This window comes from Sarcophilus harrisii, chromosome 1, assembly GCF_902635505.1.
Source record: "Sarcophilus harrisii chromosome 1, mSarHar1.11, whole genome shotgun sequence".
Taxonomy (NCBI): domain Eukaryota; kingdom Metazoa; phylum Chordata; class Mammalia; order Dasyuromorphia; family Dasyuridae; genus Sarcophilus; species Sarcophilus harrisii.
Genome location: NC_045426.1, coordinates 355466005 through 355490523, shown reverse-complemented (window position 1 = coordinate 355490523; position 24519 = coordinate 355466005). Strand labels below are relative to the sequence as shown.

Below are 24519 nucleotides of genomic sequence, written 5' to 3'. Positions count from 1 at the left end.
GAATTTAGGTGGCATGTGCTTCAGGATTCATATAAGGGCACCTTCAAGAGAAAGTAATGCTGAAAATAATGTTTCTGTGCTTAGTTACTAAATTTTAGTTACTAAAAGTAGAAACTGACACCTGGATTAAAACATTTGCTAAATGAATCAATGAATAGATGAATGAATGAAAGGAACTGCCAATATTGATTCTTCTATCTTGGTTCCTCCCAGTTTATTATTAAAGTCACAAAGACCAAACTGTCAATTTTTTTTTTTTTTTATTAAAGAAAAAAGGAAACTTTTCTGTTGGGGGCGGTAGGGATTACATATATTGATTTATATGTTTGGGGATTTTACCTACTGTTGTCCTGAAGAAATATTCTTAGTTTCTTTTCTCTCTCTCTCTTTCATTCTTTCTTTTTTTCCTTTCCTCTTTTTTTTTGGTAGAAGGTAAGAGTGGAATGAGGGCATGGACCCAGCTTTCAACTAGTGGCATTATTTTTAGGTTCTAGACATTGAGTATTTTCTAAAAATAAAAACACATGAAAACACTTAAAACACATATAAAGTCACTACATCTAGAACTAACATTTTTTTCTTAAAGAAAATTTTAGTAAATAAAGGGGTTAAGATTTTTACTTTTACAATAAACAATGGAACTTGTGTCTTTTTTACATGATATGAGGGTCAATAATTGAAAGGTGTTTTTGTCTTACATTTACTCTCCAGGATAAATAATTAAATGTGTTCCATAAATCAAAACTACCTGTCAAAATTTTTCTAAAATTCTACTTTTTACGGTAAAACAAATTTAAGCTTTTTCTACATTTTTAACAACTTCATTTTTATTTTTTTCAACTATGTATTTAAAGATAAATATTTTATATTATTAAAATTTTCTTATAACAATGATCCCAGAATGAAGATTTTTCAATTCTAAATGTCTATATTTTGCATCTTTTTTATAATTTATAGACAATTCTTGTAAATATTAGTTCCAAACTTTGCTGAAACATCTTTGTTTGCTACCTCTAAAATCAAATGGATTTGAAGATGGTGCTACTAAGAATCAACTACCTGTCCCAAACTGTTTCTTCAGAGGAACTAATGATATACTCATCTAATATGCCAATAGGAAAATGAAAGCTATTATATTATCATTACTAATATTGTGCAGAAAGCACATTTAGAAAGAAGTTAGGAAAAAAAAGTTGCTTAAGACAAAGTAGGGAGATTTTTTGAATGTTGCTAAAATAGTTCTATAATAGCAATATATAAAATTCAACATATAGCAAGTTAAGTCTATAATATATTTTAATTTATGAGTTGCAACACTTATTTTTATTATTTGTTTAAGTACACCAAGAACAATTATAGGGAAATGTTTTAGGATAAATTAGAGACAAATAGTTTTTTTCCCCATATCCAAGTAATTTGTTACCAAAAATGAAATGTACCCTCAAATGTTGAAACTGAAAACATAATTGGCATACAACAAAACATATAGCAAAAATTTTCTTTATGATAAGGTCTTCATTATGCTTGATTATGGTCAAGCAAGTTTATGCCTCTCATATATACTTATCAGTTATCCATATTTTCTAGACAAAACCTTAAAAACATATGTATTATCTATTGCACTACCATAATATTTCTGAAGAGGGAGTATATGCACCAGCAAAAACACAGTTATTCAATAAGTACACACCTATGTTATGAATTACAGAAACACACACACACACACACATCCTCTAAATTACTGTTGAATACATTTTGTGCTCAAATTATTATATATTTAAAACTTTGTCAATTTTGCATTGCCTTTCTTTAAGGATTCAGATAAATCTGATCCTATATCAGTCAATATAGAGGGTATATGTGTCCTGTTATTCCTTATAAGTATAACTTTTTAAAAAACTATATTTAAATATTCAGTGCAACTTATTTAAAAACAAAACAAAAGAGGTGTCTGTCAATAGTGCAACTGCATTTTAATCTTCCTTAAAAATATACTATTACTTTGATGTCACTGAAGAGGTTCCTTTCTCCTTTCTGCATCAGTTCTACAATTTTAAGAGAATCTCATTTACCCAGCCCATTAGTTTAAAATCAATTTTGATTTGCTAATTTAAAAAAAATATTTGGAAACTTAACTAAGAAATCTAAATCTTAGAACTTTAGAAATGAGTGCTAGAAATGCAAATTTACATTTCCATTCAATAAACTTTAATATTTTTAAAGTGTTTAACAATGAAAAGTGAAAAAAATCTTAACTACATTACTCCTTTAAATGTCACTTTTTGAAATCCCCAAAGTATTGGAACTTGATCAATTTTTTCTCTTACTTTTGAAAATAAGGTAAGTACTAGTACGTGAATCTTCCAACTTCATCCTCTATGAGTTTCTTGTCCTATATGTTTTGGTAAGTCATATGGACTAACACACTGTAAAACTAATAATAAAATTTCAAATATACTAGAATACAAGGACTCTTTGATTATGTTTCCAAACGTTTGTGGATTCTTTATAATAGTTTCTGATGAACAAAAAGTTACTACAATTTAGGTAATGCTCTTAAATGAATCTATTTATTAAGAGCTTCCACATACATTTAATAAAATTATACAATATACATCTGTGTTTATATATATATATATATATATATATATATATATATATATTTAACTTTACACACACACATATGTTAGGGGATGATGTTCTGGTTACTTTTTCTCATTCTTTCATGCACCTCTATCTGTCTCCACCCTCACCCCTCTTTTTTATATGTACAGGTAACTTTAATCCAGTGCTGGCTATCCCAGTTATAAAGTTCTAGCAAGGTATTTAATGTCTTTTCCTTTTTTCCTTTTATTTTTTCTTCTAGTTAGTAATATTCCTAACAGAAAGATGATTGAACCAATTACACACAAAGACACAGATACACACACACACACAGAGCAGTGTGACAGAGTAGATAAAAAACTCCTTTAACCTCTCAGAGCTCCAGGTAGGTCTCTAAAATTCTCACCTGAGGTACTAAGGACAATGTTAGAATTTCCCTCCTATAGCAAGAAAAGTCTAGTTCTAATATAAAATTAAGTATATGTATGTATGCATGTATATAACATTTATTTAGTCTATAGAAACTATATTAATACAAGTAAACAATTCTTACTGCATATATATATATATATATATATATATATATATATATAGAACAAATACTTTTATCACCTTGCATTTTAAAAATTAATATCATAATGATGACTTTATATATATATATATATATGATATATATATAAAACCTCTCATTTCTCTATGGCTCATAGGTTGGAAATCAGTACATTGAAACATTTTTCTACTGCTGCTTTTGGGTTCATGGGAGAAGGAAGGAAAGAGTGAAATCAAATCAAAGTTGTAAATTCCTTATAATAAGCTTCTTTAGCAATTTGGTTAACTTAATCATTCTGATAAGGTTCGAGACTGTGACAAATTCCACTCTTTAGTGAAGTGTAATTTCAATAAAATGATATATTAAGTATAGTTTCTCAAGGCTATTTTACTATCAGAATTTTAATAATAGTTCTTAGCAAATATTTTACACATACACACATACCACAAAACAAAAGAAGTACTTTCCCGCATATACATATGTTTTTGTGGTGTGTACCATATAGACTAAACAAAATATTACATTATAGTACTCCCAAAGTAATAGATCACACACAAAAGGAAATCATTTGGGAAGGATTCATACCACAATTATCAAGAGGATACTGGATCTGGGGCTGTTTTTTGTTTTGTTTTCTTTTTTTTAGAGGGGGTGAAATACATTTCTATAAAAAAACAATAGGATATTCTGGTTATTTTTTTCCACAGTTTTTTGCACATTTCCAGGAAAACTGTCATAGGCCATATAATATGTTCATTCAACTTTGGTTCTTCACATTTATTCTTTTCCTTCTTTACAGTTACTCTCTCTTGCAGGTAACAATATACCAATAAGAAATAGGATATCAGATTCAGTCAATAATATGCCTAGATACCTTACTTCATGGTACAGGACAGTAGAGAAGAGACATATTCTCATTATCAAATTCCAAAATGAATTACAAAAATCTGAAACCTAACTTTTGCAACATGCTTAAAGGATAGGCTGCATTGTCATATATTTGTGTGCATTCTTTTTGTCTTTAAAATCATTTTCCAATCATAGTATAGTAATCTTCAAAAAGATTTAGGCTTGATTTTACAGATTCTGAAATTTAAATCTCATATACTCTAATGCAGAGACTCATAACCCATATTAGTTATAATTATGCAGTACAACAAATAACCCTGAAAGTAAATTTCCTTAGTATTAGAAGTAAGAACTATGATCAGATACTTATATTTAAGTCTTAACATAGAACTAGGCACATGGTAGGTCCTTAATAAATGTTTATTGATTGATTGATCTGCATGAATACTGTAGAAATATTAGCATTTTACATGCTAATAACTTTTATTATATTTTCAAAGAAGAATCATGTAAAATGTAATTCAGAATGAACTGAAATGTTACATTCTGCACATAGGAAAAACCTAATGTGAAAGTAATTTTTCTTTTCATATATAAAATTTATTTCTATTACTCTTAACTCCGACCTGAACCTCAGAATATATAATAACCCTTTTATATAAGAAAAAAATACTCTCATCATTCCATATTATGAAGCAGAAAATGGGCATGGTGTATTTAAAGATGAATAAAATCTGCCAATCTAATATTAGTAATTTGACATAAAAGTCCCACATTTCTGCAGTGTGCATATATGTAAAATTCTTGAAATATTTAGTTGATTTTAGTTTTTATTTGATTAATAGCTACTTTCTTACTACACTATGAAACATAGACCTGACATTTTTTTTTTACTGGCTACTTTCTTACTTCACTATGAAACACAGATCTGACATATTTTCTTTACTGTTAAGTGACCTATTTTATTTTAAATAAAGGTGTATGTGTGCGAGTGTGTGTGTGTGCATGAGAGACAGAGACAGAGACAGAGACAGAGACATTTCTGACCACAAAGATAGAGAAAAGGGAGAGAGAGAGAGACAGAGAGATGGAGAAAGGGAGGGAAGAAAGGAAGGAGGGAGAGAGAGAAGGAAGGAGAAAGACTTCATATTAACATCCTAATGAACTGGAAAAGTTTATTATATAATGAGTACTTTCTTCTCGTCAGTTTCAACCATGGCTACTGAATTTGGAAGTTGTCTAACCATTTTGAAGTTTTTAGATTACAAATGAGAAAAGTCTTTTTCTAACATCTATTTTGCTTTACTTAATTATATCTATTGGAAAATTTTATTTTTACAGAGATCTTTTAATTCTTTTAAACACTGCCTAATTTTGCCCTGAATCCTTAAATGATGTATTCAGACATTAGAATCTTTTTCAAAAAGAATGTTTTACTTATAACAACCACAGAAGAATTTGAAATCTTATACAATTTTTTTTATACTTCACATTTTTATACTTCACATTCAGATAATAACTAATTCAGAGGCTTAAAATTGGCTAGTTTATACTGATCAAATCAAGTTTTAATATTTTCAATGTAGAAAAGATTTTAAACTAGATGATCAAAGACATCGCTTATCATTGGATATATATATATATATATATATATATATATATATATATATATATTACTTAAAGCATTTAAAAAACCCATTTGGAAAAAAAATCTCAATACATAAGATTACATTTAAAAATACAGATAATGATTTTTTAAAAGTTTGTGTAGAAGAGGGAAATTTACATATTTACAAAACTTTGTTTCTATGAAGAAAGATTTGTATTCCATGGGGCTAATTATTTTTTGCACCAGACTGAAATAATGGTGAAAAAAGTAATTAAAAATTTGATTAATTATTAGTATTACTTTGGATTATTTCATTGAACATCTGAAGGTAGCATAATTGAAGCTGAAGCTTAGACCTGCCAAGTGCATTTATCGCAAGTTACCAAACTAAAGTAAGGAGACAAATTCCTAAATGTTCATTTTTAAGCAGGGGCTATAAAATTTTTAGAAACACCTATGTTGCACTTTTTATGTCATGAAGTAGATGATTTTTCAAGAAGCATGAAGAGTATTTTAAGTGGAAAAGATGTGGTAGTGCCTTGCTGTTTTTTGAAGGATGATATAATGTCATTAATTTTTGCTAGTAGTTAATGATAAGGCAATAATTTTTTTTTTTTACCAAGATAGGATTTTTTAAAAATTAGTTTAATGGCAGATATTTAATTCTAAACTTTAGTTCTTACTTGAACATATTTTATTTGTTAAAGAATTTTCATTTAGTGGCACAATGATAAATAAATGAGTGGAAAAGGCAGCAGGTTTACCAAGTTTTTATTTCAAGATGAAGGATGTATGAAAACTCAAACTATGCACTATTTGATGAAAATTACAACTCTGTCATATACTGAGATTGACTTGGAAAATAAAACTGTACTTAAAAACCAAAAATAATAAATCTAAGAAATTAGTTAAGTATGTTTTAAAAAATAAGAATAAATTGAGAAGCTCTTTAAAAGAAAGTTTAGAAAGACTGACATTAATAACTTGAAAAACATTCTGAAATACTGAACAAGGGCCTCCTGGGAAAAAGAGGTGATATTTTCTACAGACTTTCCTTCTTCCATTAATCTTAAATATAGATGTCAATATCCCTCCCTCCCCCTCTTACCTATAGGAGTAGAAGTCATAAGATGGATACTAAGTCATCACCTAAATGAATCATGTTAAGTGCTTTGAGATCTCAGATTGAATGCAAAACAAAAGACACTGATTTATCTTACCAAACCTACTGTGGAACTAGGTCTATATTTTCTTTCTCCTATAGATAATGCAGAATTTTCAAATAAGTTGAGGCAAATCTTTGAGCTTCCCTAGATCATCCCAGGATAATGGAGTTTTGTAAAACATCGATAGAATTTCAACCATAACTCTGTCTTTTAAACTTACAGTGAATAATAATTTGATAATGGAATTTTACAGTTTAAATTTTTAGAGGAGAAAAAAGTGGACTATTTTATTTAAAAAAAAATCAAATGAGATGACACAATAAACTGTGACAGATTTGGTCCTATTTACTATTATAAACATGTTCTTAAAAGAACTTGTAAATTTTTTTTTTTTTATATCCAGCTACAATCACTCCAAAAGAAACCTTCCGTTGTCCCCAACCTTTCATTATCTACTATACAAATATTGGTTCATGTTATCAAATAATATCCATCATTTTCTTTGAGTTGAAATAGAACTGATTTGACTAATTTAGAAACAGAGGCTTATTGGGCTTAATGCATCAGACTCTCATTTTCTAATGTAATTTGCCAACAGATGAATCAGTACGTTTTGTTAAGTATTTAAGGTATGTAGTTTTTGTGAAAGAGCTCTAAGTTATAAGTAATAATGTGGGTATAATAAAGCCAATATAAATGAATAAAAATACATTTATTTGAATTGCTATTAAAACTGCATTTCCCTCATCTTCAAATACTAATAACTCAGATATTTAAATTCTAAAGTAACCAGAACAAGCCTATTCTACAAAAAGCAAAATTGTCCTATATTTACTCATTCGCATAAAAATTGTATTTATTTAAAAAGTTTCATCAGAGTCTTTCAGACTGAATTGAATGTTCCAATAAGAGCATCTCCTAAACATGCTACCAGAGCAGAAAGATAGAATAATCTAAGCTGAACATTCCATGACTGAGTTCTAATTACTAGGCAATATCGGTTTAGAACAGGGTGGCATTCAGATTTTCCTGAACATATCACAACACTTCAACAACACTACAATAACTCACTGTAGAGCAAGGGTAAAATAGTACCAGTGTAATTGTCCTAAAATGGTCAGCTGTCTACAGGGAAATATTTTTAATTCATGACAAATTATGGAAAATTGTTGTCTGACAATGATTAAGCAAGTACAAAACAGACTTAATACCACACAAATGCACTACTTATGTAGTGGAAAGAAATTTGCATAATTTTGAACACAAGAAAAAATTTAACAGTTAATTTTTAATATATGACAGAAAATTAAGACACAACATCTTTAAGCACTTGTTCCTTGTAGCAGTATGTGATTATTTCAGATCACTGAAAGATATAATTTTTGTCTTTAAAAATATAGAACTGTATTATGTAAAATTGCTATGAAAACTATTAAAAACTAAGAACTTATACAAATTAAATCTTCTGACTTTAAGTTTTAAAAGTACTCATTAAAATCCTTAGGGTTTAGGGAGCTTGCCATTTAAAAAACAAATCTATTTAAAATAAAAATTCATTTTTGTTGATATTTTCTGGTGGAAGGAAAGGATATAACTTTGGTTGTCCAAAATTACTTTGATGACCATTACTGTTAGCATTTTATTTTGACAATATTCATATATCTAAAATTTCCATAATGTTCCTTCAATATTATCAAACTATGCAACTATAATACTCTTACACACTTCAATTTAATAAATTTATGAATTTATTGTTGAAACCAAGTAAAATGCACAAATGTTTGGATTTATCTGATCTCAATAAACATGCAAAATCCATTATTCTTCTGCATAAAATAAAACATTTCTGTAACAATTGCAAACACATTTTGAAATATTTTAATATGCCTTAGAAATATAACTACTCATGATTATATCTCGATTAATGTGATATTTTTTGAGAGGTTGCCAGAACCTTGTGGAACATTAAATTAAATAAATATTAAAACTACATGTCAGAATAATTTTTTTTTGTTCCAGATTAGGTTTTTAAGAATGAAAAAAAAAGTTATCATATATATTTTTGCCTAGAAGAATATCACTAGAAATAATCTTCCTAAACAAAAGGCTAAATAAAATATTTAGGTAAATTAACTGAAAATCTATAATATCAGAGGTTTCAACACAAGAATCATCTAACTTATGTAGTGAAAATATCCTCTAGCTTTCTGCCTGGGGAAAACTATTTAGGTTGTCCTTTCCATCAAATCTTTGGGACTGGGGAATACAGAGAAATTCTTTCAACCACTGCACATAGCTCCATCTATTAAATAACCCAGAATGCTTTTGGTTACAGCTGGATTCTTCTAGTTGTCACCTGGTATCACATATCCAGAGAGCTACTGGTGCAGTACCTTTACAGACTTCATTCAACACTCTCAGTAGAAAATAAAGATGTTTTCCCTGCACTATGTGCTGAAAACCATGTAAATTTCTTCTAAATCCTCTCCACAAATCTTCTTTAGCATGCAAATCCATAAATCATCATAATACTGACAAAGCATTTAACCAATACATGAAACTAATGCTCATTCCATCCAAAGACCCTAACAGGTAAAACTCTTCAAACTTTAGGCACCTTTTCAAAAGCTCTCGTCAGAGCTTACCCTGCTGAAAATCCACATGGCTACCCTTCTTCCACATTGGCAATTAATCAATTTATCATTTAAAATGGCATCATTTTCAGGTTCTTCCTACTTCATCTACGTTTTCTATGAACAAATGTTGATCTGGATCATACACTATAATTCACTTTTGTCTTCTTATGATAAAAATATAATATATGCGTATATGTAAAACAACAACCCAGCAATAGCCATTTGAAAAAAGACAGTACTTACTGAAGATGGTAAACCCGGAGGAACTTTTCGAACTTTCTTTGTTTGTACTTCTGCAAAAAGATGAACGACTTTGTAAGTCACAGAAGTTTTTCCTATATCACATATGCTATACCATGAAACACCTAGTCATTGCTGCTAGCATTTTAGCCTGAAGTTGTTTTTTTTTTTTTTTTTTTTTTTAAGTATGTTGGTAAAATGCCACAGACATCATTAACTCTTATCTTGTTGGGGAACTAAAAAACAAACAAACAAAAAAGTAAAAACTGCTATTTAGATAGGATAATGAATTTAAAATATTAATGGTTTTATTTATGATTGTTTTCTCCCAGTATTTATTTTTTAAAATTGATCTTTTTATTCTGCCAAAGAAAAATACAGAATAAGCTGATAGAGAATAAAGCTCCTGATATCTCAGCCTAATATATAGAAGTGATCTATATGTTTAGTTTAGGAAGCAAATCACTATTTTTAGATTTCAACAAATAATACAGCTTTTTTCTCTTTTGTCATGTGTTCCTAAAAAACGCATCAGCCCAAATCATGAATTCAAATATATGAAGAACTCACCCATGGCACTACTGTGAAGAGGCCTCCTCCGAGGGTTATTGCTAGAATACTGATAGTACTGGGAACCAGGTTTGGATGGTGAGAGAGCTCCTGGATTGCCCATATCCATGTCACTTCCAAGGAGACTTTGCTAAAAGGGATAAAAAGAAAGAAAGAATATATAAGGTTAAGTTTTTCTTTTCTTTCTTTATTCTCTCTTCCCTCTAACTCCCCCACCTCCCTGGAACTGATTGTTAGCACTTAAACCCATGGAATAAAGAAAACAGCATCTGCTAAACTGAAGCATTAAAAAAAAATCTGTCTAAAACAGCCATCACAAAGGACTTTAAGTTCCTTACATTAGAAAATAAGGTAAAAGATATTTTTGTTTAAATTCTTTTAAAATAACATAATGACTTCAGTATTCTTCATTGATATTATGATAAAATGTCATTTACAAAAGATCAATTTTCATTTAACCAGATTTAGGAATTTTATCTGTGAATTGTTCATGTGTTTTGTAGAAATCAAAAATGAATTTGAATATTTAGAATAGGAAAACTTCATTCTGTAGTTTATGTATCAATGTGTATTTAAAAGTAGCTCTATTGTATTTAGAAGTTTATCTACATATAACAAAGGTTTTTAAATGAATAAATTTTATGGCATAAAAATGGCAAATTATACATAAAATTTAATTGCTTTTAGAAATTATAAATATCAGAATTTACAAAAATTTTAGATGATTTAGTCTAAATAGGAACAAAATAGAATATCTCCTGAGGATTCTTGCCAAATCGAGAGATAAATATTCACAGAAACAAAATTTACCTGGACATTCAGAAACTTTCATAGATCACTTTAATTACAATATAACATTATTAAACCTTATGATATTATGGCATGAAAAATACTGTATAATATTAAATGTTCTATAAACTACATTGAAACTTACCCCAAATACATAAATCCCCTGATTATACTCTGCATTGAACACATTGTTCTTTTAATTATTCTGATATGCAATAAAACAGGTGTAGATACTACCATTTATATTAAGAACAAATTTACTATTTAATAAAGAAATTTTAAAATTAAGTACCAAAAATCTAACTTTATCGTTACTTGTAATCAACTTTTACTGACTGAACTAATTACTGTACTTGATAAAGTACAGAATGTGTTTTCCCTAATCTAAATTCTAATCACCATGTCACTCACAACAGACTTAGTAATGCTTCACTAACACACTATTCACATGCAAAATACTCTAAATAGGCCAATTATGACTCTGCCCCTGTTCCCTGGTTAACCCGCTGAGAACTGAAAAATTTCACAAGGCAGTCACCAACTAAAACAAAGGGTCCTTGTTTTAAATTAAGACAGTCTTTTTGATTCCTAAATAGCTCAACAAAGTGGCATGTCTTCCAATGAAAGCAGTTGGTCAAATATGACCCATAAGCTGGAAAATCAGAAATTAAAACATACCTTTTCCATGACCATATAGTTAAATATCAATTTTAAATTTTTTGTGTGTATGAGAAATACCTAAAATAACTACTCAGAATTGACATTCTCCTTTACTGATTCTATTTTTAATCTTTCATACAATATCTAATAAAACACATTTTAAAAAAAATCCCATGGGATGTTAATTCAAAATTGATATTTTGAGTCACAAACTTATTGTAGTAAAGTACAATTATCTGCCACATAGCTAACACACACCTGGCATTTGCATACTTTCCTTTCTCTCATAGTTTCTTCACTTTTTTCCTTTCTCACAGAAAAGCAAAATCAGAAACGAGCTTCATGAAATCAAAGGAGCTTCTCTAGAATTTCTGGTAGGCATAAATTTCTCACCCAAAGAAGTAAGAAATGTGACTAACTTTGACTTTGACTATTAGTTCTGTCTTCAGGTTAGTTATAAATGTTTTCTACTATTAAGAATGCAGCTATATCTACATATAGATAAATGATATATTTTGAAGCACCCAACAGAATTGTGGAAAGATTAAAAGAAGTATTTTGATAACTGCATTTGTTCAAAATTCTTGCTACTTTAAGTGAGTCACTAAATAGTCTAGTATATGCAATATTAGACTGTTTAGTGACTTCCTATTCAGTCCTATTCATAGTTTCATAGATAGAAGAACAACAGATGTACTAGTGACTCTTGTTTAGTGATTTTAAACTTGACTGTCTCTGCATAGCATCCTCCAGTTTCTTCCTTTTAAAAGTCTTTGTTTTCCCTTAAAATAATTCATTTTTCTTGGCTATATATATATATATATATATATATATATATATATATGTTATTTTCATCCACTTAAGGGGACTTTTTCATGACTCCAGCAAAAGAGTCTCAGTCTTTTCCTTTATCTCTATCTCTCTGTTTCTATCTGTCTCTCTTTTTCTTTCTCTCTCTGCACGCACACACACACACACACACACACAGAGAGAGAGAGAGAGAGAAAGAGAAATATTGTGTAAAAAGAATAACGGGTAGTTACTTAAGCCTATAAGAGATTCCAAAATGTCTGCCACAAAGAAAAAAGACTAAAAAATAGCAACAACTTAAGTGTTAGTATGCTCTAGAAAGAATCTGACACTTAAAATAATTTTTTAAAATATTGAATAGCATCAAATTTTAAAATTTGAATAAAATTCCTGATTTTCTAGACTTTGAATACTACCACATTTACTTTTAATAATGTCTGAAAGTTAAGCGCATATGTGCCATTTCTACTTTTTTGAAGTAATATTCTAATCCTTGTGTTAAATAGGATTAGGATGGTTCTAGCTTTTCAGATAGTGCAAGCTCATGTTCTGTGGTTATGTTGGGTCCCACCAGTAAGCTGCCAGATTCTGCCAGGAAATACTGGAAACAAGATGTTGCATCTCTCAGAGCTAACCTGTAAATCTTAAAGTCATAGTGTTCTATTCGGCTAAACAGTCTTTAAAATAATAAAGGAAATCCCCTTAATGGGGCCCCCATTTTCCTTCATGGCAAAGCAGTTTCAATTTTGTTTAAAATCTTCAAAACCAAGAAAGGAATGAACTGAATTTATCAGTAAGGTTTTCATGCTTTTCATTTAACAGCAAAGAGCCAATCTTAGCATAGCAACCCATGTGCCAGATTCAGGCATCCTGCAGGGTTCTTTGTCAGTATGAATTTTTGTTTGTTTGTTTGCTACACAGGATCTGGGTCTGACTGTGCTTCTAACCTGCTCCCAACCTTGCCTCCTTTTTATTTTAGCTCCACCCACAAAGCTTTTGTCAAATCTCAGATCAACCACTGAACTTTGTCTATACAACCCAGTAAATGAAACCCTGAATTAAACCTGAGTAATAGAAAAGGAGAATATATCTCAAATGAAATTAATACCTGAATGGTAAATATAGAACAAATTGCTTAAGGTTGCACTATCAACTTTTAAATTATCTTGCACTTAACTATTATACCATTTCAATTGGTGCTTTAAATATACCGAATGGGTGGTACAGTTCTTTAAAACTATTACATTTACCCTTAATTATAAATATGAGAGAGATGAGAGTAAAGTAAGTAGATTTTTTTGGGGGGAATATAATTGATTTAGTCAATAGGTCACTGACTTTGAATTTCAAAATTGAAAACTACCAGTTGAAAAGAAATCTTTTTGAGAGGGGAAACTTTAGGTTTCTTAGGGTTTTCTCTGATTTTACGTCATTCCCATTACGTTGTGATCAGTTATCAGACACAACATCATGGAGGGATGTTGTAGAATAGATAAAAGCAGTCTCAGATGAAACCAGATTAAGCTCCTTTTCTGTACTATTGCCAAATGCTTGTGAGTTTAATTCATGTTTGGGTATTCTAGTACTCACACAGCTGCAATTCCATTCTTTCATCATAGACCTAAGTGATGTATGGTGGCTTTGTATGGTGAACTGACTTTACAAAACTAGGCATTTTGGAAGGCTTTATGTTAATATGAAAATAAAATTCTGAACTACTATAAAACATATGAATGTTGAATATATGGATGTGTACATAAGTCTTTGCTTATGCTAACTATAAAATAAGTACTGCTGAAATTTACAATTTGGATTTGTTTAAAATACTTTTAAGCACAGCTTTGGTCATTTTATATAGTTACTTCTATACAGAAGTTAGTAGATTTTCAAAAACCCTGCTGAATAAGGTTCTGACAACTATGGTAAAGATTCTGCAAAACCCTGTCAAAAAGTTCCTGCTGAATTTGTCATTTTAGCCAAAGAACACTCATTGCTGACTTCTATAGTATCAGGAGGGGGTGAGAATTTTGCTGCTGTTGGCACTTAGTTTGCAGCCTATAAACATCTCAGACCAAAATACAGTCAAGAACAGAATATTTTCACCTGTTCGTTTCTGACTCAGATGATTTAAAAGTGAAGGTCAGCATTTAGACCAATTTTGTTTTCTATAATGGACAGCATGGAAATCAATGATCATTTTCATTTCTTCTCATCCCTAAATTAACTCTGAAAGATTGGGGCCTACTCAAACAGAAGCTGAACTCCTTGGGAACTTCAATAATCCCTCAGAAGAAAACAAAGCTTTTAACTGTACATGCTTGCTAATTCATAGTGCTATAGTATCCCATGTCATCTGCTTTAATTCAAAGGAACATAATCAATGTACTTAGATTAAAAAAAAATTTAAATGTGAACAATTTACTTAAATAACTACTTCTTTACCATTCAGAAACATCTTTTTTATGATACAGTTTTTCTTCACAAACATGTTCAGTTTACTGATTTCAGTTAAAAGGTTAATGATGAGTATCTGTTAAGGTAGATCTCAAACAGCATTTTCCTTGCAAAAAGTAAACACTCAAATATTCACTTTAAAAGGCATAAAAAGAAAACAAGAAAACAAGTTAAATCTGAGACCATCTAAACAAAGGTAAGTAACAGGCTCTGTGAAGGCCAAAGTTAACAAATGTGTCTGCCCTTTATTTAGCAAAATCAGTAGTGAATGATCTGAATAATTCATGATTTTAAAAAATCCATTCATAAAAATTTTCAGGAGTTCTTCAAAATTCTATTTTGCAGTGCTTCTTCAGACACAGTCAAAATGTTATTGGGAATTCACTTCCAAATGTCATCAAAAAGACTGATTCAAAAGAAATCACGGCAGTTAAACAGATCTATAGAGATTAGGAAATGATTTATGACATCATATTCTACCAAAAATATATAGAGAGTGGTTTCTTAAACTTTTTCCATTCATGGCTTCTCTTTGCCCAAGAAATTTTTATGCAAACCAGGTATCTAGGTATATAAAATAGGTATGCAAATCAAACATTTATTCATAATAAAATCATATTTTTGCCACCTCCGCATACAGTCATGTGACCCCAACGTAGGCTCACAATCCACAGTTTGAGAAACTTTGATCTTAATTTCTATTTAAATAATTTTAATAAGGAAAATTATTAGCAATTTGAAATATGACAAACTAGAAGGCAAGGATCCTGTATGTGCTGAATAGTGTCTGGTATATTATGAAACTTAGTAAATAGTAATAACTTGTGATAAAGTATAAACAAAGCATAATAAATGAATAGAAAAGTAAATAAATTTTTAAAACTAGTAAATAAAATTCCAGAATATCAGATCACAAACTTGATACACATACAACCTCTGCTAAAAGCAGATCAGATAAGAACTTTTTCATTTGTTTTAAAGACAGTTTCATGTTTCAAAACATGAAGAATGAAGAAGTTGAACCAAAAGACACGATCTCTGAGACAAACATCCTTCAGTTCAAACTTTGATAGCATGATAATCCTGTCTGTATCTACAAAAGCTACAATATGTAGATATTCAGCTTTCATTTGAAGAATTTAAAGGAAGAACTTATCAAGCAACTTTGGATAGTCCATTCTACTTAGGGAAGACTAATTCTTTTAAAGATGTTTTGGTTGGTTTTGTTGCAAATCAAACTGAAATCTGCTTTTTTTTTCCCAACATCTCTCCACTATTCCACGTTCTACACTAAGTGCTTTACAGAACAAGTTGTCTTCTAAATGACAATTCTTTAAACAATGAAGATAACTATCAAAATCTTTGTCTTAAAACATTTTTTTTGTCAAGCTAAACATGCACAATTCCTTCAATACCCATGTTTACCACCCTTGTTGCCCTCATCTGGACCATTATTTGCTCATTTTTGTAGTACTCATAATTGAACATCATACTTCAGAAGTGGTGTGTTAAATGAAGAATACCACAGAACTGGAATCTTCTTTACACTGGACTCTATTTTACTTTATGTAGCATAAGGCAGAAATAATTCTTTCCCCCTCCCCCAGGCAGACATATTGCAGTATCTACTCATCAAGTTTGCAGACTAAGATTCTCAGATCTTCTTCAGATGAACTACTTTGTTATTATGTCCCCCATCTTGAGTTTATTAAAGCGATTTTGCAACACAGGTATAAAGCTTTATCCTTATCCTTATTAAATATCATTTTATTCCATTAAGCCCAGCATTCTAGCCTATAAAGATTACAGAGTTTGATTCAGTCATCAATCTTGTTAATTATTTCTCCCAAGTTTGTTAAATATATCCTTTATGCTTTTTTTCCTTTGAATTAAAAATGATAAAAACATTTACACAGCACAAGACAAAGGAAAAATATCTAAAGAACTTCACTAGTTATCTCCCTTTAAACTGACATGCTATTCTGGAGCTACTATTAACTAACAAAAAGAAATTATTTACTAAACTAAAAATAAAAACTATCAGAGATGACCATGCCATCTTTGAATTTCTGATAGTTTAAGAAAGGAAGACTAGGTACCTTTTAATACTCATTTTAGCCTAAAGCAGATCAAATTTCAAAGAGTTCAGAGAAAAGTAAGCAGAATGATAATAAAAAATAAGTACACAATATCATGGCCTTAAGATTCTAATAGAGAACTTAAGTCAAGAGGGAAAAGATGTTCTCAAGATTAAAACTGTGACAAAACAGACACAAATAATTCTAATGATAAAGTAAGAAGGAACCAGTCTCCAGCGTTCAAGCAACATGAATGCATTGATAACTCATCAAATAACTCACTTTTAAGAATGGCAGGAATAATAGGTCTAGTTTTATAAGAGGGTCAAAGACTATGTAATTTTTAAGTTACTTCCAACTCTGAGAATTGATTTGTCACCATGAGGAAGAACTTCTTAAGAAATGTGGAATTGATTGCTTCAAGAATTGTTGCATTCCCTATCATTGGAGGTTTTTCAGCTGAGAATAGATGGTCATCTATCATGGATGCTATGGAGAATAATCATTTTCAAATACGAACTACATGAGAAGACCTATTCTTATTTATTTAGAAGTCCTTTCTAGTTTAGAGATTTTATGATTGGCTAACCATCATAAAAGTAAGAATATCAACTTGCTATTCTGAGAATGAAATATACCCATATCAAAATAAAATATTTCAAAAGATTTGTGGTTTTACTTGTATTGTATACTTGTATTTACTGTGTGTTTACATGTATTGTATCCTTTTACCCACAGATCACAGTTTTTCTATACCTTATTAACTGCTATGTTCAAAATATTTTTCACATCAGGGTAAAATCCTCATGATTAGTTTCTCTAAATTAAGGTAGGCTGAAAGGCAGAATGTTTCATTGAGTTCCATATGGGATCCTTACAAATTTTATGACTCCTAAGCAAGCCACTTAACCTTTTCTTATTTGTAAAAAGGATATATAATAAGTGTACTAATAATTAACACACAACTTTGTCAATGAATCAGAGTATAAATTCAATCCTATAAACATTTATAAGTGTTCAAATACTAAAACAAATTATGATTATTGTTCCAGATGTGACAGTTTGTGGAAGAACTGTATTTTATACCTTTTCGATTTGGAAGGGCCTGTTAGAATTAGAACTTTACTAGCATAGAGTTCAAGAACATCCCCTCCAAACAAAAATAAGGAATCAGAGTAGAACTTTTTTTTTTTTAATTAAATGATAAGTAGAGTAGTATCCAACCTAAAATTATATTATAAAGCAATAGACCATCAAAACCATTTGGTACAGGATAAAAATATGGTGGTAGATCAATGGAATAGATTAGATACACATGACACAATAACCAAGGGCTATAGTAATCTAGTATTTAATAAACTCCTAAATTCCAGATTCTGGGGAAAAAAACTCACTTGACAAAAATTGCTAGAAAAACTGAAAAATAATATGTCAAGGACTCAACATAGACCTACATCTCACAACCCCTACTAAAATAAGGTCAAAAATGGGTATATGATTTGGCATAAAAGATGATACTATAAACAAATTAGGAGAACAAGGGATACTTTGCCTATCAGATCTTTGGAGAAGGGAGGAATTTATGACCAAAGAAGAACTAGAGAACATTATAAAAGGCAAAATGGACAACTTTGCTTACATTAAATTAAAAAAGTTTTTGCATAAACAAAACTAATAGAACCAAGATTAAAAGGGAAGTACAAAGCTGGGAAAAAATCTTTACAGCCATTGTTTTTGATAAAGGTCTCATTCTACAAATACATAAAGAACTGTGTCAAATTTGTAAGAATACAAGTCATTTCCCAATTGATAAATGGTCAAATGATATGAACAAACAATTTTCTGATGATTAAATTAAAACCATCTCTAGTCATGTGAAAAAATACTCTAAATCACTATTGATTAGAGAAATACAAATTAAAATAATTCTGAGATACCACCTTATACCTTTTAGATTGACTAAAATGGCAAGAAAAGATAATGATAAATGCTGGAGGGGATGGGGACACTAATGCATTGTTGGTGGAGTTGTGAAATGATCCAACCATTCTGGAAAGCAATTTGGAACTATACCCAAAGGATTTTAAAACTATGTATACTCTTTGACCCAACAGTGCCATTACTGGGTCTGTATCCCAAGGAAATCATAAGGGAGGCAAAAGGACCCATGTGTACAAAAATGTTAGTAGCAAAATGTTTGTGGTAGCAAAGAATTGAAAAATGAGTAGATGCATATTAATTGGGGAATGGCTGAACAAATTGTAATATATGAAGCAAATGGAATATTATTGCTCTATTAAAAATATTGGACAAGCTGACTTTAGAAAGGCCTGGAAGATTTACATTAACTGATGCTGAGTGAAACAAGCAGAATGAGGAATCATTGTACATAATAACAGCAAGATTGTGCAATGATCAGCTATGAAAGACTTGGTTCTTGTCAGTGGTTCAGTGATCCAAAGGAAATCCAACAAATACACTTTGGAGAGAAAATGCCATCTGCATCCAGAAGAAGACCGAATGTAAATTAACACATGCTTTGTTCATTCTTTTTTCTGTTTTTTTTTTTTTTTAACCTTTCCCATGGTTTTCTCCCTTTTCTCTGATTTTTCTTTCTCAAGATAATTAATTCATAAGGCAATATATTAAAAATAAATTTAAAAAAGAAAAAAAACAAGAAGCAGTGAAGCTTAATTGAGTAGAGAGGTAGTCTTGAATATAGGAAGATCTAGATTTCAATCTAAATTATTGTATTTATTGAAGTTAGGAGTTCTTTTTTTCCTCTGGAATTCCATATCACTAAGAAGGTTATATGTATTAGTGAAATAAAAAATACTTGGGAAGGATTTGAGTCATATCTCACTACTATACACATAAAGCTGATTTGTATGTCTATTTGTCATATTCGGAGGCATAAGAATATAACAAAGAACTGATCTCAGAAATACATAAAAAATGAGTTCAAGACCTTCTAAAATTGTTTGGTTTTATGATCCTGGGCAAGTTCTTAGACTCTTCATTACTCTAGGCAAATCTCTAAGACCTCTAAGGAAGTTCCAACCTGCATTGGTGGAAGGAATTTTGGCATTTTGGGTGTTCTTTCCTTATACCAATGAAATCATAGTCTAGTTTCCATTCTTGTCCCTTATAGGTAATTTCCTCTCTCTACAAATAAACTACATAAGAATTTGACATAAGTTTCCTGGTTAGTTTATGCTGCTTTTCAGTTCAGGAAGTATGTTTAAGATGTAATTGAATAAGGATATTTTAATCACCGCTTGCCTAAAAATACTTTTTTTCCCAGCAATTTTATTCAAAACCAAAAATAGAACAATTTTGAAAAAAAAAAAAAAAAAAACCTGTTAACCTACTAGGAAAATTAGTACTTCTCTTTCAAAAGCTCCCTCTTTTCCTCCACCTCCAGCCTTAAAGATTCTGCTCAAATACTACCTTCTACAAGAGGCCTTTTCTAGTTCCCCACAGTGCTAGTATTCTTATAAGATTATTTTCTATTTACAATGCATATATATATGTACATATGTTATTAAGTTGTTTTTCAGTCATGTCTGACTTTTCATGACCTCAGTTGAGGTTTTCTTGGAGGCTTGTCATTTCCTTCTCCAGTTCATTTTACCAATGAGGAACTAAAATAAACAGGATTAGGTGACTTGTCCAGAGTCACACAACTAGTAAACTGAGGCCAGTTTGAACTCAAAATGAGCTTTCCAGAATCCAGCCTGGTACTGTATCCACTGCACCACCTAGATCCCCCCATCTATATACATAGTTGTTGCAAGTTTTCTTCTCCATTAGAATATAAGCTCCTTGAGGGCAGAAATTGTACAGTTTTTTTTTTCTATTTCCCATTTTTTTAGCATAGTGTCCGACATGCTTAATACATGAATGTTGATTGATTTTATAGACACATATGTATCATATAGATTAGTTAAATACTAATAGTTAAATAAATACTGAGGAAGGCATCAGTTCTTGAGGGATTAGAAAAGGCTTCATGTAGAAGAAAATGCCTCTATTATACACCAAAATGTCCATTATACATACACCTTGAAGTAGATGTAAGGAGGAAGAGCATGCTAGGAATGAGGGATACATAGTAGATGGGATATCACATGTGAGGAAAAGGGAGAAGGCCATTGTGGCTCTACTGTAAAGTGAAAAAGGAGAATAATATAGAACGAGACTGAAAAAAAACAGTTTGTGCTTGAGTTGGGTAGAACTTAAAAATTTAGATAGAAGAATTTACATTTTATTCTAGAAGAAAGAAAATAGTAGTGTTGATCAAGTAAGTTAATCATAGTGTTAAATCTGTTCCTTAGGAAAAAATTATTTTGACAAAGTGTGAGGGATAGATTGAAGTGATGAGAGATTTTGGGTTGGGAAACCCATTAGAAGGAGGCTGTTGCAATAGTGAAGGTGAGTGATGATAAGAGCCTGAATTAAAGCTGTAGCTACATGAGTAGAGAGAAATGGTTGGATGAGAGAGATGTCATGAAGGAAGAATAAACATACTTTGACAATGGATGGAATATATAGGATGAAAGAGGGTGAAGGAGAATGAAGGAGAGTATAGAGTTGAATATAATGCTAAAATAATGAACCTGAGATATTGGAAGGATAGAGGTGCCTTCAAAACAGAGGAACAGATGATGACAAAAATGGTGAAAGAGATATAAAGAATTGTTGAGGGTTGTGTTGAGGTCAGTTGTATTTGTGAAAACAATCTATCAACATATATTTATTAAGTGTGTAATACATTCAAGACACTATGCTACACTCTGGGAATATAAATACAATAGTGAATATAATAATAATATTATAATATAATATATAATAATATAATATAATAATATATATATATAATATATACAATAATATATATATAATATATAATAATAATATAATAATAGGGAATATAAATACAATAATGAAATAGTACCTGCCCCTAAGGAACTTAATAATTAATCTTGTGAGGGGACAACATGTGCATATATAGATATGCAGAAGTGATACATAATAACTTGGGATGAGGGTACTATTACCTTAGTGTGGGGAGCCAGCACTAATCTACAGCCACATAAGGCCACATTCCTAACCTTAAATAGGAATCTCCTAATCACATCATACCAAAGACTTCCTGAATAGGAATCTCCTAAGCACATCATACCAAAGACTTCCTGAATAGGAATCTCCTAAGCACATCCAAGCACTGCCCTAACTTTGAATAGGCATCCCCTAATCACATCATAGAGCTTCCTACTACCAGAAACACCTGAGCAGCTCATCCTTGGGCGGGATACCAACCCTTTGTCTAGGACCCCCACCCTGTACTGTATTTGTACAACCCTGCCTTCTTTCCTACAGCTATATATATCTGTACTATTGCACCCATTAAGATGAGGCTTGATCAGATGGATTTGTCTTGCCTCCATTTTGCGCGTCCCCTCTCTCTTGCCCTTATCTCTTTTCTTCCAGGGTCCACACACTCTGCCTCGCGGGCCGAGGCACCTGAGGACATAACAAAAAACTTCAAGTCAAAAATGGCTTTGAACCTTGATGGAATCAAGAGTGAGTAGATCAGGTTGTGAAGGTCTCAAAAATCAGACAGAAGAGTTTCTTTTTGCTTTAAGTCAAAAAGAACCACTGAAATTTAGAGTAGGAAACTTGTTGGTTATTTAGCTCTGAGCTATAGGAAAACCAAGAAAGCAAGCAGGAAGATAATCACAAAACTAAAGGGATAAGCCTAGAGGAATTACCTTTCTGAAAGAAGAGCCTGTGTAAGTAAGGTCTTTATCAGTTAGCCCCTAGCTACTTTGCAATTGAAAGTTTATAATGGCAGGATGAAAGCCATAGATATGGCCTGGGTTAGTTTATAAAGACAATAAACAAAGCAAACAGAAATAAATTTTTCTCATATACTAGATGGGATTAGTTTATTTAAAAAATAAGAGAAATGTTAGAAGTGATTCAGGAATTTATGATGAAAACAAATCTTATACATAATGAAAATTCTGCATTCCAGTAGCAGAAAGAGAGAGAGAGACAGAGATAGAGACAGACAGACAGAGAGAGAGAGAAAGACAGAGAGAGAGAGAGAGAGAGAGAGAGAGGTTACTTGTTACTCTGACAAAAGTATGGAAAGGCAATATGGTATCAGGTTGTGAAGGCCTCAAAAATCAGACAGAAGAGTCTGATTGTTTTTTCCCCCTAAGGACTGGTTGATATTTCTTTTTCTCAGTCCATAAGTGTCCTGAGAATACCTAAATAGCATTGTTTATTCTCTCATCATAAAGCACAAGTCACCCAATAACAACTTGGAATACACATCTGGAATGTACAACATGGTTAGTATACATCTCAAAATCTTCACTTTGGTGACAAGATTACTTGCTATTTTTAACATCATTTTCAGCTCCTTGATTTCTGCCACCCATATTTAGATTTAGTCATTTCTTCCTTCTTTCTGCACATCTTCTCAGTGACCACAAGGTCTAAGTCTTTATAACTTCTTGACAACAGCAGAAATCGCTCACAAGAGTACAGAAAACAGAAGGATAAGAGAGTCCTCCCTCTTTTTTATTTTGGGTGGAATAGAGTGAGTGTCCTGAGGTGAAGTCCGCAGCACAGGCCTCTTCATATGATCTTTCTCTCAAACAAAATCCTATTCAGAACTTTGCTATTATTGCCAATGTCCCCAAACATCTTTCTAGTCGCTCTAATTTGCAACCTGAGTTTTATTGACTTCTTTTATCACTTTTGCTTATTTTTTATAAACAATCAGTTGCCAAATATTTTATCTTTCCATACCATCTCTTTCATCTGACCCCTTCTCTATTCACATAACAAGCACTTTAGTTTACACATGAAGTCTCTTGTCTCTTGGGTTATTGCAATAGCCTCTTAATTGCTCTCCACGCTTCTGCAGCATCTTGGATTACTGGCATTCACCACCACACCTGGACTCTTGTTTTTAACAGGTTCAGAATTTGTACTCTAGTCAAATTTGTTTAGTTACAGACATCACTTGACTGTAATGACTTATAGTATTTCAAATATGGCATTTCCTTAACTTTCCTTATGAAGCTTATTTTGACTAACCCCACCTGCATATCACAATTCTATTCAGGTTAGCATTTGCTAGAAAATATGAATATTACTACAAACAGCTGTAATTGGTTTGCACTGGTGTTTTATGTCTCTTTATGTGTTCCTCCATTGAATGTCTACTCTGAAAACTCAAAGTACAGAACTGGGACAAAACTTTCATTTCTCAAAGTTTAAGACAGTGGATTGTGAAGCACAGGAGGCCTGGCAATGGAGTGTTATTAGAGGCCTAGGCTAGCTAAACTTTGAACAGTCTCATCACTGGCCATCTGAAAATGAATTTCCTTTTGTCAGAGTAACAAGTAACCTCTCTCTCTCTCTCTCTCTCTCTCTCTCTCTCTCTCTCTCTCTCTGTCTCTCTGTCTTTCTCTCTGTCTCTGTC

At 31.1% G+C, this 24519-nt stretch overlaps 1 protein-coding gene across 7 annotated transcripts in view; it reads right to left on the bottom strand.

The window, feature by feature from the left end:
• Positions 1 to 24519, bottom strand: part of TCF4 (transcription factor 4) — a 422297-nt gene that overhangs the window by 144986 nt on the left and 252792 nt on the right. For all 7 annotated transcript variants that reach the window (XM_012541488.3, XM_023496179.2, XM_023496177.2 and 4 more), the window contains 2 exons: positions 10225 to 10354; positions 9658 to 9707 (listed from right to left, as the gene is read on the bottom strand). In XM_012541488.3, coding sequence (XP_012396942.1) covers positions 9658 to 9707; positions 10225 to 10354 — 180 coding nt within the window. The remainder of the gene's footprint in view (positions 1 to 9657; positions 9708 to 10224; positions 10355 to 24519) is intronic.